Source organism: Sceloporus undulatus, chromosome 3 (genome assembly GCF_019175285.1).
Source record: "Sceloporus undulatus isolate JIND9_A2432 ecotype Alabama chromosome 3, SceUnd_v1.1, whole genome shotgun sequence".
Classification (NCBI taxonomy): Eukaryota; Metazoa; Chordata; class Lepidosauria; order Squamata; family Phrynosomatidae; genus Sceloporus; species Sceloporus undulatus.
In genome coordinates this window covers 254,541,457-254,558,665 of record NC_056524.1, presented here as the reverse complement: position 1 = coordinate 254,558,665, position 17,209 = coordinate 254,541,457, and the positions used below count along the sequence as shown (strand labels likewise).

General features: G+C 40.4%; 1 protein-coding gene across 1 annotated transcript in view; it reads right to left on the bottom strand.

The window, feature by feature from the left end:
• Positions 1–17,209, bottom strand: part of PRKCI (protein kinase C iota) — a 66,335-nt gene extending 49,126 nt beyond the window's left edge. Inside the window, 1 exon segment of the mRNA XM_042458284.1 lies at positions 16,817–17,209. Coding sequence (XP_042314218.1) covers positions 16,817–17,004 — 188 coding nt within the window. The 5' untranslated portion in view covers positions 17,005–17,209.

The following is a 17,209-nucleotide window of genomic DNA, read 5'->3' as shown; positions in this document are numbered from 1 at the left end:
TGATTACAATCTGTAAATATTCAAGGACAATATACTAACTATGGACTGGATCAGTCAGGAATGAAAGATCTGCTGGAGTCTGCTCTGGCCGCAAGTGGGTCAGGACCGCAGGACCCACCCTGTGATACCAGGCGCTGGATTATCCTTGCTCCTTTTTGCTCTGGTCCAAGGGACTTTAGGCCACTTTGGAGGCGTGCATCATTTGAACACCATGCCTCCAAAGTGTCCAGAAGTAATTTCATTTGGCCCATCTGTTCTGGACCTATGTAAGTAAACATCAGCTGTAGTAAGGAATGAGAAAGACAGGAGCATTTACAAGAGGACTGATAAGGCAAGGCTCTTGTTAAGGCAAGAGCCTTAACAAAGAATTTCAAAGGATTGGTAGCATGGCAAGTCTGATCAAGAGGGCTTTAAACTAAATGGGAGGGGGGGGGAAGGTGAAGATACCCCAAGGCAAGTGCTAAACATAAGAATGGGAATTCTAGAGGGTAATCTGTGGGAGAATGAAATCCACAGGAAAACTGACAGTAAATAGGTGAACACAACGTTTCAAATGTCTATTCATCAACACACAGAGTTTCGCAAACAAGTAAGATCAGTTTGAAGTCCTAGTGCAAGAAAGTAAATATGACTTTACAGGCATAACAGAGACCTGGTGGAATGAATCCCATGATTGGAATATTTCAACTGAAGGGTATAACCTACTCAAAATAAATAGATGTGGCAGAACTGGAGAGGAAATAGCATTATATGTCAGACAAATTCACTTGTGCAGAAATTCGTGGTGTAATTAGACCAGTTGAGAGTATGTGGATAAAAATAAATAGATAAATAAATAAATGCAGCATTGTAGTAGAGATTCACCACAGACCACCAAACCCTGAAGAAGTGATGGATCATGCTTTTCATGAATAAATCCCAGAGATCTCAAAGATTTCTGTTATGGGAGAGGCAGGGCTGAAACAGGCCAGCAGTAAGCGCTGGCTTGGGGGTGGCATGGAGGCATGGCATTTAGATGACAGTTGTCCTGACACCACCCCCAAGCTGGCATCATGCTGCCTGCCTGACCAGGCAGCGGGCAGTATAGTGGCATGGCATTCAGACACTGCAGGAGTGCAGAAGAGCCGCCGACGTGGCGAAAAAGGCAGCTTTTTTCCACCCGAAAAAGGAGTGGCAGTTCCTGTGGCCCCAATCCAGTGCTCAAAGGGGCAGCGTCAAGCTGTCTGTACTGGCCCTCAGTTACCCTGACATCTCCTGGGAGACTAATTCAGCTACGCACTGGCTCTCCAACAAATACCTGATATGACTTGCAGATAATTTTCTATTTCAAAAGACAGAGGAAGGAACAAGAGAATCAGTCATCATCCTGGACTTGAACCTAACCAACAGGGAGGAGTTGTCACTCTAATAAAAGTAGTTTATCTAGAACTTGGAATTGTGGGACAGGGCAAAGAACAGTACAGTCAAGCATGGACCTTGGCTTTCAACAGATGATTTCAACAGGTTTAGGGAATTATTAGGTGAAATCCCATGGCTAGAAATGCTAAATTAAGTTCTATGGGTGGGAGTTCATGAAAAGGGAGTTTCAACAACAACAAAAAATCCCATGGAAAAAGAAGAATGAAAAACATGTGAAGAAGTCAATGTGGCTGTACAGCAAACCCAAGGAGGAAGTAAAAAGAAAAATGATTAGTCACCACTCCTAACTCGTGGATCTGGGATCTGTGGCCTTGAATACTCACGGAGGGGTGATCTCCATTATTTCCAATGGGGCACACCCCCATAGCATTCGCCCTGCACAGGCACACACTCCATTCAAGCCCATGGTGCTTGGATATGCATGAGCCTCTGTTTTTGTGGGGGTGGTGGTGTCCGGAACGGATTTCCCATGAAAACGGTGTGCCAACTGTATATAGAGAGACTGGAAGGGAGGACAAGTCACCAAGAAAGAGTACAGTACAGCTTTTTAGCCCAAGCTTTCAGGAATACTACTACAGTATATAGGGAAAGCTAAATCTCAAAATGAGCTAAGACTGGTTAGGCACACAAGGAGTAACAAAAAGCCCCCCCCCCTGCCTCCAGGTACATTCAAAGCACAGAATGACTGAACAGACCATGGAGCATTCAGCAAAGATGGCAAAATGCTAATAGATCACACAAAAAAGCAGAAGTATCCAATAGCTATTTTGTTTGTTTTCTCCCCAAAAGAGGACTGTGTGTTTCCATGCAACAGCCAAGACCTTGGCAAGGGATCTGGGTTGCAAATCAAGATTGATAAGGAGTTACTCAGGGATCACCTAGTTCAACTATTCCCAACATTTGGTCCTCCAGATGTTTTGAACTTCAACTCCCATAATTCCTAACCGCTGGTCAAATTGGCAGGGGCTTCTGGCATCTGAAGTTGAAAACAAATGGAAGACCAGACTGATCTAGCTAAGCTAAACAAGTACCAATCTGCAGGGTCAGGCAAATTGCATCCCAAAGGAACTTGCTGATGTATTCTCTGAACCAACTGCCATATTTTTTTTAGAAATCTTGGAGAACAGATGAGAACAAAATGACTAGAAAAGGACAAATATTGTCCCTTTCTTCAAAAAAAGGCAAAAAAGAACATTTGGGAAATTACAGAGCAGTCAGCCTGATCTTAATATAAGGAAAAATATTAGAATAGATTATATAGGCGCCTGTCTGCAAGTACTTTGATGACACTGCAGTGACAGAAGCCAGCATTTCTAGAACAAATTTTGCCAAACTAATTTTATATCTTTTCAATCAGGTCACTAGGTAGTAGATTGTGGCACAGCAGTATTACATGCAAAAAGGACCTTGGTGTTATCAATCTTGCTGTTACGTTTTTATTTATATTTGTAATGTTTTCAATAGAATAGTTTAATTTTTTGGTTTTATTACAGCCATTGTTCTTTTATCAACACTCTTATTTTAGTCTCTGTTTTGAGTTATCCTGAGTCCTGTGTTGGGAGAAAAAAACACACTGCACCCGTATCATACGCAGGTGCCTTATACGCAGCTTTCAGCTTATGCTGAAAGCTGCACGACAGGGTTGCAATAGCGTGTGCACCGCACCATGCATCATGCACAAACCCCATTATTTTCAATGGGGCTCAAGCATACGGAGGGTCGGAACAGATCCCTGTGTAAGGCAAGGGTGTACTGTATAGAATAAGCAAAATGAATGAATACAAACAATGTACTGGTACATAGTGCCTGATTGACTCATCTTGCAGAGAGTGGCTCAACTTGCTCAGCAGTTTGCTTATGTATTGTTCAAAAGATGGCAACTGCTACAATTCAGGATTATTTTCTATTATGATTTACTAGTAGGGAAACAAGCCAGAGTGTCAGTGATGGCCACAGTTGGACAACACAAAGCAGAGCTGCAAATGGAAGTGATCGCTTAGGGCTTATACTTCATTAGCTAATGATCAGTTACGTGGGCTATCATCATGTCCAAATGTAACTGCTGCCATAATTATAACAATATCTATTGCGATGGTAATTTTAGGAATTTTAGAACAATCATTTAGATTCTCAAACCAGTATATTTAGCAGCGTGAATAACCTAGTACACATTGAAATGGACTTGAAAAAACATAATACTTTGAAAAAACACTTTCTCAGAACCAAAACATTTTAATAAATCAATACACTGGCAATGTAATACACATATTCCTACTCTCTGCAAAACAAAAATACAAGTTTTTGGTTGGGTTTTTCAGCAATGGATTCCTGCCATGAAAGCCTTCGACTTCACAAAAATACAAGAATGACCAGCAAATACACATCAAAGAATTTTATCAGGCAGATAAAGATATTTATTTGAATTTGATAAAATTCTTTGATGCTTTGATTTTATGGCTGGTATCTGTTTCTGTTCTAAACCCAAAACGAGGCTACAAAATGTTTACTTCTATCTGAAATGGCAACGTAATAATGCTTGCTTCACTTTTGTCAACAAAGGGTCTGATAGTGCTCTTCTGGCCTTGTAAAGTCTATTAGCTAGTTAAACCATTCAAAAAAGTTCTAAACATGTAAGAGACAAGGGCAAAAGAGCACTACCAATTCCTATCCAGAGAGGAATCAAGCAACAATTTTTGCAGCGCCATAATTTATTAAAGACAGAAATACTTATATCTCACCTTTTGTAGCCTCATCTCAGCTTTGAGCTAAAGATGTTTTTCTCGCTAAACAAAACAAGTGATGGAAGACTTCATATGAATTATTCTAAAAAATTTCTACACATTATTTTTTCCAGTTCTGTAATCTGCCTCAATCAACCTAAAAATCACAAGTCCATTTTATGGCACAGTCTTGTGTCATAAAACTGCTGAAAACTGTTTAGAAACTCCAGTGAATCCAAAATTCTGCGGCCAGGTTGCTGACTGGGCAAGTTTTATGGAGCAGACAATCCCCTTGCTAAAACAACTCTACTAGCAGCTGATCAAACTCCGCGTAGAATTCAAGTGCTGGCTATGAACTTTAAAGCCCTATATGGCATGGGTCCAGGCTATATGAAAAGCCTACATGAGTCTGCCTATATGAGTCTTCCTGTGCTCTAAAATCTGCAGGGAAAGGCTTTCTCTTATTCCCACCACTATCCCAGGAAAGTCAGGTGAGGACACAAGAGTCTTTTCAGTGGCTGCTCCCAAGTTATGGAACTCCCTTCCTCAAAGGTCTGCCTGGCCCCTTCTCTGCTGGCTTTCTGCAGGTTGGTAATGATCTGTCTGTTTAAGGAAGCTTTCAGTTTCTTGTGTATGCAGCAGATAAAGCTTTTAATGGGGGGCAGGGATGTAGTGTTTTATCATGTTTTTAAGTATCTTTTAAAGCTGCTTCTAACTAATTTTTAATATTGTTTTTCACATGTTTTCTTAGAATAGAAATTTAGTTTAATTGTGTTTTACCTTTTGTTTTAACCATTTTTGGTACTTTTAAGATTTTGTACAAGATATTGTACACCGCTTTGGATCCCATGCTGGGAGAAAAACAGTTTGTAAATTAAATAAATAAACAAAGTATAATTCTGAGATTAAAACGTATCTACTTTGACACTTCTTTTTGTTTTGAAGAACAAATTGATGGGATAGAATATAACAGGAACAACATAGATGAGATCCATGGACTATATGCAGCCTTTTGAGGGGTCCAGTGTGGCCCTTGGGATCATTTTTTTTTAAGATTAAAAATACTTTATTCATAATACAAAATACAACATCTTGCAATCATAAAACAATGGTATAAAAAAGTTTCATGTCGTTAAAAACTTTCCTTATTAAAATTTTACACAATTCAATTCGTTTAAAATAAATCTGACCATACAGTGGCTAGATGGAGGAGAAACGGATGTAAAATTTGTATTAATGAAATCTATAAGAGGAGACCGTTTTTTTCCTGAACAGGTCTTTGATTTTGTTGTTTTGAGTTATATTTCATATTATATGTTAATTTCTCCATAAGCCATTGATCCCAAACTCTTTTCCACCAGCTATCCAGGGATACAAGACCTGTTTTCCAATTATTAGCCACTTCTAGATGAACTGCTGTCAGCAAAAAAGATATCAACTTTCTGGCCCTTGGGATTATTCGAAGCTATAAAGGAAAATGATTTCTGAAAAAAATTCAGAAAAACTGAAACAAATACAAAATTAATACCATTTACAAATGTAAAGTCACTTTGGTCCAAAACAAACTGCAGAAATAATCCAGTTTGAGATTGCTTCAACTGCCCTGGCTCAGTGCTAGGGAATTCTGGGAACTGTACGTCTGTGAGATATTTAGCCTTCTGTGTCAGAGAGCTCTGGTGTCACAATAAACTACAATTCCCAGGATTTCTTAGCACTGAGGCAGGGCTGTTAAATCAGTTTCAAACTGGATTATTTTGGTTGTGTGTTTTGGGCCTTTGTTACTAAAGGAACATAAAATATACCATGTATAATTTGGTTTAGCCTAAAGTTATCATGTCTGATATTAAAAGTACAGTTCATTAAAAGTAATTACAAACTGAATTTATTTTTTTAATTTTATTTTTCTTGAAACTGAGCTACAGTTGAGTTTTCAATGTGAACTATAAGGAATCTCTTTGGTTTTGCAGTTTGAGCAATGGACAAAAAACCAATTAAAAACAAACAGAAGAACCTACCAATATTAATAAAGCAAAATAAATAAATAAAATCCTCTAGCAATCCATAGTGTCAATTAAGACATAAATCATTCATTCCCATACAAGAACTGAGGGGAAAAGAAGACTAGGAACTGCAGTAACATAAGTCATCTTACCTTAAATTCAACCTTACATTATCTTACTTTAATTCTGAAAGGAAATGTCTAATAATATATTTTGCAATTTTACTGGAAAATATGACTTTGGGGGGAAAACGGTTTTCCCCCGATTTGTTTTTCATTTTTCTTTCTAGACCATCACTTCTCTGTTTCTCACTCTTTATTTATCTCACTCATTAGCTGTGAAATAGGAAAAACGTGCCCCCTCACATCCTCTGGATGCATTTGCTGACTGAGTTATTTGCACAGCCCTCCATGCCACAGTGTGGTATAATTTCAATGACAACATTTTTGGAGATCAGGGTTCAATACCTACTTGGCCATGGAAACCTACTGGGTGACCTTTGGCAAATCCTTCTTTCAGCCTCAGAGGAAGACAAAGGCAAACCCTCTCTGAACAAATATTACCAACCCCCCCCCCCCCAAAAAAATCCCCAAACCCTGTGGTAGGTTCACTTTAGGGTTGTCATACGTCAGAAACAACCTGAAGCCACACAACCTTAGATTTTCTGTCAACGTCCAAAGTCCGTGTTACTAACTGATCAAGACCACTCTACAAAAAGATCCTCCAATCTCTTGCCAAGGCCATGAAACCAAACAGATCTTCGTTTTTTAACAAACTTGGTGGAAAACTGCACAGAACAGATGCTAGGAAACTATGTAGGCTAGGTAGCAAATTGCAGAAAGAACCGAAGGAATGGGGCTGCCTTTTGTTGAATCCCTTGTAGATCCTAGGGTTCAAAATACATGTATTGCTTAAACCTCTGCTGGGGGTAGGTTGGGGAGCAAAGTAGGTTAGCTTAATTTCCATCCCACTTTCTCCTAGCTACATTTCAGGCTTTTATTTGGAAACAGCATCCCTGGTTCTTCCCACCCTAGCCCTTTTCTTCACTCTCCCATTCCTGCCTCTCGCCCCCACTACAGCTCAGGGTGGAGAGCCAGTGTTGCCCACTGGGAGCTAAACTCAGTATGTGTATACACAAAATCCTTCTGTTTTTTCTTTCTGTGTCTTCCTGTGATTGAGGGAGAAGAAGCACTTTTTGAGTACAGGAGGGAATAAGTTCCAACGAAGTCAGTGGGACTTACGTCTGAGTGGACACATATTGGATTGTGCCTCAAGAAGCATTCAAAAATGAGGTGGATGAAATGAGATTTTTTAATCTCTCCAAACAGTAATTATTTTTGCAATCCTTTCCAAAGGCAGCTAATCTTCTGCCTCCCTCCAAGATTAAGACTGAAACTGGAGTACTATATATATTTACCTGGGAGTACTTTTGAGCAGAGCTGTAATGTAAAGCTTCAGAGGGCTAGGAATTACTGAGGGTGGGGAGTAAATTTTCATTTTAAATAAGGATTATGTTAGGCTAGTGGTGCATAAATATAGATGTCATTACGATTTTGGGGGGAAGAGATGGGCAAGATCAATAAAGGAGCTTGCTGGTATAGCTGACTTGTGCAACCCTTTCGAACTAACATTTCCCTGTTTCGGCAATTTGGATTTGAAGGTTTTAACTAAGAAGTTGTTTTGGGAAACAGCTCTCAATTGGTATAGCAATACAGAAAAAAAGAAGACAAGGATCAGAGGATGAGTAAGGGTGAATAGATATGGAAAGTGTAAAGAGGACATCTTGTTCAATAACAAAACTATGATACTTTGTTATGATTGTAATTCCAGTTAAAAACCTGTTTATGCCAACTCCCTATGTGACTCATTTTAGTTCCAGATGTACTATCAGCTGCAGATTACATTAACATTCTCAGATTAAAAGAAGACCTGAGAGAAATAAAATCTCCCATAGATATTAGTGAACTCAAGACCTTCAGAACTTCTTAACTTGATAATGATACCAAAAATTTACAGATGTTCACGTGAACTTTTTTGCTTACATATTCTTTTGAGAATTAAGCATTTTAGCTGTAAAATCTCTGACAATGAATGAATTAAACAGGTATCAATAAAGAGACCATGAACTATATAATTGGAAAGGATTGAGCAGTAAAGATAAAGATGTATTGAAAAGATGTACAGTAGGCCATACACATTTGCTAGGGTTAGGGGCACAGGACTCCTGTGAAAGTGGAAAAACTGCACATAAAACTTGGTTATTTTACCCAGAACACCACCTCTCTAGGAATTTCTAGGTCCTCCAGTGCAACTCTGTGTTCAATATCTCCTCGAAGTTGACCACAGAATTGTGCTGGAGCACCTATAAATGCCTAGAGAAGTGTTCTCTTTGGGAATCTCTATGTCCTCCAGCACAACATCTGGTGAAAACTGCCTATAAAGTTATACTGGAGGACCTAGAGATTCCTGGAGAGAACATATTAATCAAATCCGCAAAAGTCAAAGATTTAAAATTAAGAGGGCTGACTATATACAGTAGGCCCTTGTTATTCGCTGGGGTTTGGTTCCAGGACCACCATGGTTACCAAAATACGTGGATCCTCAAGCCCTATTATATACAGTGGTGTAGTAAAATGGTGTCCCTTATATAAAATGGCAAAATCAAAGCTTGCTTTTTGGATTTAAAAAAATATATATTTTCAAGCTATGGATGGTTGAATATGTGGATGCAGAATCCATGGATATGGAGGGCCAACTGTATATATTAGAGTCTGCTTAGAAGAGTTTTTGACATTTTTCATTTTGTTCTCATTTGATTTGGCAGGTTTATTCACATATTTCATCTTTATGATCTATCAATCAAACTTTTAAAATAAGTATTTTTAAAATATACTCTTTTGTCAAGAAAAATTCATTGCTTGTGCTCTTATTTCATTGGTAAAGCACTTCTTTAAGATAGTAGCTACTGTTAAAATAATGTAGTTCTGTAGTACTTGTTAGAAATGAACAGGAAGTTCTCTTTTCTATTGCTGCCTGCTGTATAAAAAAGTTAAGAAAGCTGCCAGAAAACCTAAGAATTCAGTTGAATATAATAAGGATTAAACTGCAATTCCACTGACAGTAAGGAGGGCTACCCTGGTATGGTGGTTTGAATGCTGGACTAGGACTCTGGAAAACCAGATTGATTATTTGATCCAGGGCAAGTCACACTCTTCTCAGCCTTAAAAAGGAATGCGACAGCAAACTTCCTAAAGAAATCTTGCAAAGAAAACCCTTTGATAACAGTGTCATTAGTCAAAGTTGACTTGAAGAAACATAACAATACTGACAGGAATAGATTTGGAATTAAGAGTTGAAATAGTACAGTCATGGTAAACTGAGTAACTACCAATCAGTCAGTTTTGTATCAATACCAGTAAAGGTTCATCCTGGAGAGAAATGCCTAATGGAGTCCATCAGAATTCTGTCCTGGGCCCTGTGTTGCTCAGTACAGAGTTGGAAGGAGCCTCATGAGCCACTGAGTCCAAGACATCTTTATGAATGAGTTATATAATGGTACAGAAGACATGTTTATCAAATTTGCAGATCACAGCAAGTTAGGGTGGTTAGCGAATACCCCAGAGGACAGGAACATTCAAAATGGTTTGACAGACTGGAGAACAGGGCCAAATATAACAAAATTAAACAGGGACAAATGTAAGATACAAAGTCTAGGAAGCAAAATGAAATGTACAAATACAGGGTGGGTGACACCCAGTTTGAAAGCAGTACATGTGAAAAAGATTAGGGTCTTAGTAGGCCACAACATGCATCAAGAGAGCGATGCACAGTACAAAAAGTCAATGCAATTCTAGGTTGCATCAATACAAATATAAAGTCCAAATCAAGGGAATTAGTGATGACCAATTCAAATATCATAGTGAACATGTATTTCAAATCAGCAACTCTGATCAATATTTGGTTACAAAGGGAGCCTGTCATAATTTCCTACAGTATTCTGGGTCCAAGTAAAATAATGTAACTGTAAAGTAACTCAAGAAACAAAATGACTATCCTCCAATTAGCTCTATGGTTGCTCAAGTGTAGCCATTTTATAAACCTTTTTAAATATGCTGTTGATTAGACTAATTTTCCTGCAACATGCCAGATGCTGGTACTTTTCTGGAGAAATCTTATTTTTAAAATCTGACACTTCTATGCAGTCTCTAAATATCAAGAGACAAGAGAGTGAGAATTAGCTTAAATGATTTTCTACAAAGGCAGAAGATTCCTGCATAATATTTACTCTCCCCCATGTTTTTTCCCATTTTAGTATTACACTTGTTCCTTGTAGTTTGATGTTTTGCAATATAAAGTAATCAAGGACATGAACTGCCTTAAGTGTTTGGTGTCACAGGACCACACAAAAGGATCCTACCACTGGAAGCTCTGACCACTATCTTTATTTAAATTCCACAGGCATAAAAAGAGATGAAGCCCAGTACTCATCTACAAAGTTTCTGTGTGTACGCTAGTGGAGAGGAGGGGAGTATGAACTTAAACGTCTTAGATAAATGTCTTGTGAGTGAGCTTAGCTCTTCCTCTTGCCTACCTCATCTCAGCAGCTGTGTGATGAAACATGACACTGATGGAGAGGTTCACTGAGCACAGCTCCATCCAGCTGCCAGTTACCTCTGCAATCGTTTTATCAGAACAGCTAGGAAAACCAGGCAAGAATGTCCTGACAGAGATACATTTTCCTTCTGAAAAACTGATCAGGGGAAAAAAGATTTTAAACACAAGTTTCTATGTCAGCAACTTCTAGTCTTTTTTAATTTAAAAGGTGTGACCAACAGGAAAGCATTTTTTAAAATGTTGTTTATTCTTAATGTAAATGCCTTTTAAAAAAAACAGTGCAGTAAGGTGCCTTCTTAGAAACGTCATTCATTGTCTTTCACAAAACAAAATACTTCTTCTAAGATTGTACCTCCATAAGAAAGAATGCCCATTTACCAAAGAAACAGCTGGGTCCATTTGTAGATTTAGTCATTGGCTGGTACATTTAAAATTGGAGGTGATGACAGTGGAAGACATAAAAAGCAATCTTGTAAATAAATAAATAAATATTTGCTAGCCAGCTAAACAATTAATAACCTGTATTTCAATGTTGGCTGTAGAGGCAGAAAAGGCTGAATAAAATTCCTGCTGTCACCTAGCAGGCAAGCTGTTAAATGCAAGACTGCTGACATAAAATATTTAACATCATGGGTGATCAAGGAAAGGGGGGCAAGATTACTTTCTCCTTACTTCACAATGACATTTTTAATCATGAATTAAAACATACTGCTTCATTAGTTTACATAATTAATTGGTTGAGCACATTGGCACAGATGTTCTGATGGTCACTACCAAAAGCAGTCATAACATGGATTTGATGAACATATAGAAAATGAGTTTCCTGAAAGTCAATAGTCAAAATACATAGTATGCTCAGCAAAAGGTTTAACTGCTAGAGAGAAAGAGTAGGAAAGTGAAGCTCCCAAGTCCATTTTTCCACATCACTGCACACCCTCCCTGATTTGCTTACATGATTTTCATCCTCAAACTGCACCAAAATGCCTGACAAAGCACACAAATATAGCAGTTTGCTCTCACCCCTCATCTCATCCCCTGGATGTCTTCAGCCACATACTGGTCCAAAAAGGCAACTAGAAGTGAGACAACATCACTTACAAGTGCATCCAGATGCATGGGAGCAACCCACTAGTGTGTGTGAAAATTGGCTCCTACCTCTGCACAGTTGCATATCTTTATTCTACACATTAGTATCAGATTATCATCAACATACCACTGTACATGGCCAAATATGAGTGTATTTTTATAGCTATGGGTGCTACCACACTGAATAGCAATTTGACATGCTTTAACTGTCATGGGTCCATCCTATGGAATCTGGGATTTCTAGTTTCTTGTGACACCAGACTCTCTGATATAGAAGGCTAAATTATCTCACAAAACTACAAACCCCAGAATTTCATAGCATTGAGCCATAGCAGTTAAAGTGGTGTCAATCTGCAGTACTTCCGCAGTGCAGGTAAAATCAGCCATCCTGATTCCCTGAATGGGAAAAAGGCAGAATATAAATATTGTTTACATTGGCCTGTCTGTAACAGGCCACTGTCTTATTTATCCAGTAATTCTGCAACTGGCACTGTGAAAGATACTAACAGAAGCCTAGGAAGGACAATTCAAGATTCTTCAAGATGCTTCTTCTTTCTGTCATACCTTTATTTTGATTATTACCCACAAGTGAAATAACTAAACTTAGACTTAGTACAGACAGGCAGAAAGCGCTATCCTGGGGCCAAAATGAGTGTGCAGCAACCGCATGCTCCCAAACTCTAATATGGAACGGCAGCACCTTCATGGCGGCCTCCTGTCCACACGGGGACCACTATGACACAAGCGACATGCAGCATCCAGACGTTGCTGGCAGGAAGTGGCATCATGGCGGCATCCTTTCCCGTTTGCAACACCGCAAGAAAGAAGCCACTCTAGGCAGCTTCTTTTTGGCAGCACGTCGGTGCTGCAGTTTCAAATCGGGGCAAAGATGGGGCAGCGCGTCTATCGAGCCCCTAAATCATCTTCAGCTTCAATATACCTCTTTATTTCCCCTATACCCATTAGCAAGATACACAGCATTTCCCAAGAGACAACAAGAATTGGAATGAATGTACAGTGGATCCTTGTTATACGCTGGGGTTTGGTTCCAAGATCCCCCGTGTATAACAAAATCCGTGTATGCTCAAGTGCCATTAAGTATAATGACATAGCAAAATGGTGTCCCTAATAAAAAATGGAACATCAAGGTAAAGTTATACTTTTTTGGAACATTTTCAAACCGTGTATGCTTAAATCTGTGTATAAAAAATCCGTGTATAAGAAGGGCCGACTGTACATGTCATGTGGGATTACTTATAAAAGAATGAACATAAGTAGCATTTTAAAAAAAAAGAAGTGAAGGAAGAGAGAAACATTACTGTAGTGCATTTAACACTGCCTATACAGTATACTTATTTTAGCATGCATTTCCATAGGTTAAAATCTATTTCCTCAGATGTGCTAATGGAATCCAGCATTTAAACCTCAGATAAAAATGAAGCTATTTAGTCTGGCAATAACATTACAGATTGGATCTGAGTCAAATGCCAATACAAAAAGCCAGCTATCACATCAAAGCATATTCATTCTAACACCCACAAGTTAACAGAGATTTCCTAGACTTCTATGCTTTTAGTTGTCTCTGAAACATGAAAACAATATACATGCTTTCAGGAAGGTTAGTTTTCTTGAAGACACAATGTCTTTGTTAGACAGAAACCTCTACTGAAAACCAACCTATTAAAACACATGTTGAGCTAATAAGCTATATAAAAATTAAAAATAAAATAAGAAAGAAAGAAAGAAAGAAAGAAAGAAAGAAAAGTAAGAAAAAAGATCCATTCAAGATGTGCCTGCTAATTGTTAATAGATGTGAATTTGTGAATATATCCAATTCAGCTGTGTCTCTTTCTGATCATGGTATATCCCTTGCCAGGTAAGTGACTCCCCTGCCAGCTGTGTACCTTCTCATCTTCCACTAAAATTTATTTGTTCTACCAATACTTACTTTCAGGTCAGAGATCGATTGCCCTGAGAGACTGGCGCATTCTGAAACTACCTTTTTGTGTTGCCATTTCTAACATCAGATTTGTGTCCATTTGTTTTCTTCTATGGCGACTGTCCCATTTGTCCCATGCAGAATGCAGAGGAAGGTATGTATCATCATGGAGGATGAGCAATAAATGCATCCTTGATGTTGGGGGTGACATTATTTGCAAGAACAGATAACTGTACTTAAATCAGAAGCTTAAGCACTATACATCAACAGTGTATCTGAGAAAGGAGATATTAATCCGTGAAAGCTCATGCTAAAGTATTAGTACTGTACACTCATCCTGCCACGGGCACAGGACCCCCGTGAATGTGGAAATCCCACAAATAACAAAAACAGTATGTTTTTATCTGAGAGAACACCTCTCTAGGAATCTCTAGGTCCTCCGGTGCAACTCTGTGGTCACCATCTGCCAGACATTGTAGCAAGAGGAGCTACAAATGCCTAGTGGAGTGTTCTCTCTAGGTCCTTCAGTGCGAACTTTGGTTAAAGTTGACCACAGAGTTGCCCTGGGGGATCTAGATATTTCTAGAGAGAATATATTAATCAAATTCGTGAATAACCAAATCCACAAAAGTCAAATCTGCAAAATTCAAAGCCACAAATGTGGAGAGACGAGTGTAGTTATTCTTAAAGGTGTTGCAAGACCCTTCACTCCTTTCAATCTTTGAAAACTGTAAGCACCGCACCATGCATAGGCTGGTTAATCTAGCCTTTACACACCTCAATCTACACTCCTAAATATGCTCATTGCTCTTTATCTCAACAGGTAGTTCAATTTTCAGTCCGTCTATTTTCACAAATCCTCACAGCTTACATACTCCTACAGTTTCACTGTGATTCATTTTTAAATTCTGATTTAGGGAGGCACCCTACAAACAGGCTTCCCACTCATGGATTCCTGCCCTACCCCCACAAGGGAACACAACATTCCCTTGGCAATTTGCACTGCACCAACATTTTTCTCTCTGATACTTCAAATCGTGAGCATCTTCCTGACCAGGAATGCTCACCCTACTTAGCGCCCATTCAAAAGGATCATTACTTACTTCCAAAGCTGGAAATAATAACTCTTGCCTTTCCACGCCATTCTTCCCTCTGTAATTACAGCTATAATGCTCACCCTATGTCTCTATAATGTGCTCCTATTTAGCCTCCAATAACAATCCCAAGGATAAGCCCCTCCATAAAGATTCCTCACATCAATTGCAAGGACAAGCCTTGCCATAAATGTACCTCCATTCCACTTAATTCAGTGGTTTGAGTTTTGCATTAAGACACTGGGGGACCAAGGTCCAAATCTTCATTCAGCCATGGAAACCCACTGGGTGACTTTGGGAAAGTCACTCTCTCATCCTCAGAGGAAGGCAATGACAGACCTCTTCTAAACAAAGCTTGCCAAGAAAACTCCATTGGACAAGTCAGTAAATGACTTGAAGGCACACATCAACAATATCAGCTGCAAGGGATGCCACCTTCATAAAGCCAATGTACATCAACCACTCAAAATCCTATAAATTCAGCATTCACCTCACTAATATTAACCTCATTTCAACCATTAAAGTATGGCTTTTTCTACTCTCCCTAAAACCAGTCATCCCATAAAGAAAGGATGGGCAATACACAACGCAAGATTACCACATGGGCAGCCAATATGTTGAGGTGAGAATATAAAATTCGCACATGGTTTCATGCATGCATAATTAAAAAGGAAGCCACCTGAACCTAACCAGGCTACACCTAACTCAGTATCCCTTTCCAAATGGCAGTCAACCCAATGCCACCCAAACTGGACATAAAGACAACACTCCTTCCTGCTGCCCACCTCCTCCACAGTCCTTTGATCATGGAGGTTGCAGGCAGCTATGAAGAGTTAATTACTCTTTAGCAGGAAACATCAATTAGAGTAAGAGTGTGAGTGTGTTTTCAAGTCACCTGCCGACTTATGGAGACACCATGAATTTCACATGTTTTTCTTAGGAAAGGACTATTCAGTTAGTTTTGCCAGTTCCAGCAATGCTTTGGGCATTAAACTGGGACTCCGGAGACCAGGATTAAATTCCTGGCTTGAATATAAAACCCCACTGGATGACCTGGGGCAAGCCATGTGCTCTCAGCCGCAGCGGATGGCAATGGCACACCCCACCCCAAGAAATGTGTCAAGAAATGTACACCTTAGGGTTGCCATAAGTGAAAAATGACTTAGGGGCCACAACAACAACAACAACAACAACTCTGGTCTCATTCTTTGGAGATGTTTAAACAGAGGTTGGATTGCCATCTGTCAGGGGTGCCTTGACTGTGAGTTCCTGCATGGCAGGGGGTTGCGCTTGGTGGCCCCTGTGGCCTCTTCCAGCTCTATGGTTCTACGCTGGTGTTCTCCCATCCAAGTACTCACCTGGGCTGATCAGATGGCATATGGTACCTTTAGGGCACTGGTTCTCAACCTTCCTAATGCCGTGACCCTTTAACGCAGTTCCTCATGTTGTGGTGCCCTCTGACCCCGAAATTATTTTCGCTGCTGCTTCATAACTAGTTTTGCTGGTGTTTTCTGGTGGTCTTAGGAGACCCCGTGAAAGGGTTGTCCGACCCCCGAGCGTTGCAGCCCACAGGCTGAGAGCCGCTGCTTTTAGGGTGTCTGACTCCATTGAAACCCTCCTGAGCCACGAAGGCCCTGAATCCCTCAGTCAGCCTGGCTGCCAGGTGTGAAGGTGAGCCTTTCTTTTGTCTGCTCCGAAGGGTCCTCCTATATAAGAAGGCGCCATTGCATTGTTATTCCCCCTCATCCATCCTCCCAGTCTCCAAGGGGACCATAACCCGGTTTGGAGTTGGAGTATGTTGTGGGGCCCGGAGCGGCCCAACGCCAACTCCCAGAATTCCATAGCAAAGAGCCAGAAAGAGACTTAAAGCGGATCCAAACCGGTTTATCTCCCCAATGTGGATGCACCCTTCAAGTCGCGTTCCAAATGGAGGTCGTGACTTACCCTTTGTAGTAAGCCTTGACGCGGACCTGGTGGGCGCCGTCCCCGCCTAGACCCCCGGCCATCCCCCCTCCGCCTCCGCCTCCTCCTCCGAGGCCCGGGGGGTGAGACATGCTGTGGCCGCTGCCTCCGCCGCCGCCGCCGCCTCCTCCTCCGCTGCTGTGGCTGCCACTCTCTCGCTGAGTCGGCATCGCCCCCTGGCCTTGCCTTGCTCCTCAGCAGCCCCACCCAGGCGGCGCTGCGGAAGGAGAAGCAAGGAAGCAAGGAAGGGAGAGAGAGAGAGAGAGAAGGGGAAAGAGCCCCCAAACACCTGGGGGAACCCACTCGGCCCCCGGCTCTGGCTCTTCCCCGCTTCCCTGGCGCCTGGGAAGGGGAGGAGGAGGAGGAGGCGGAAGT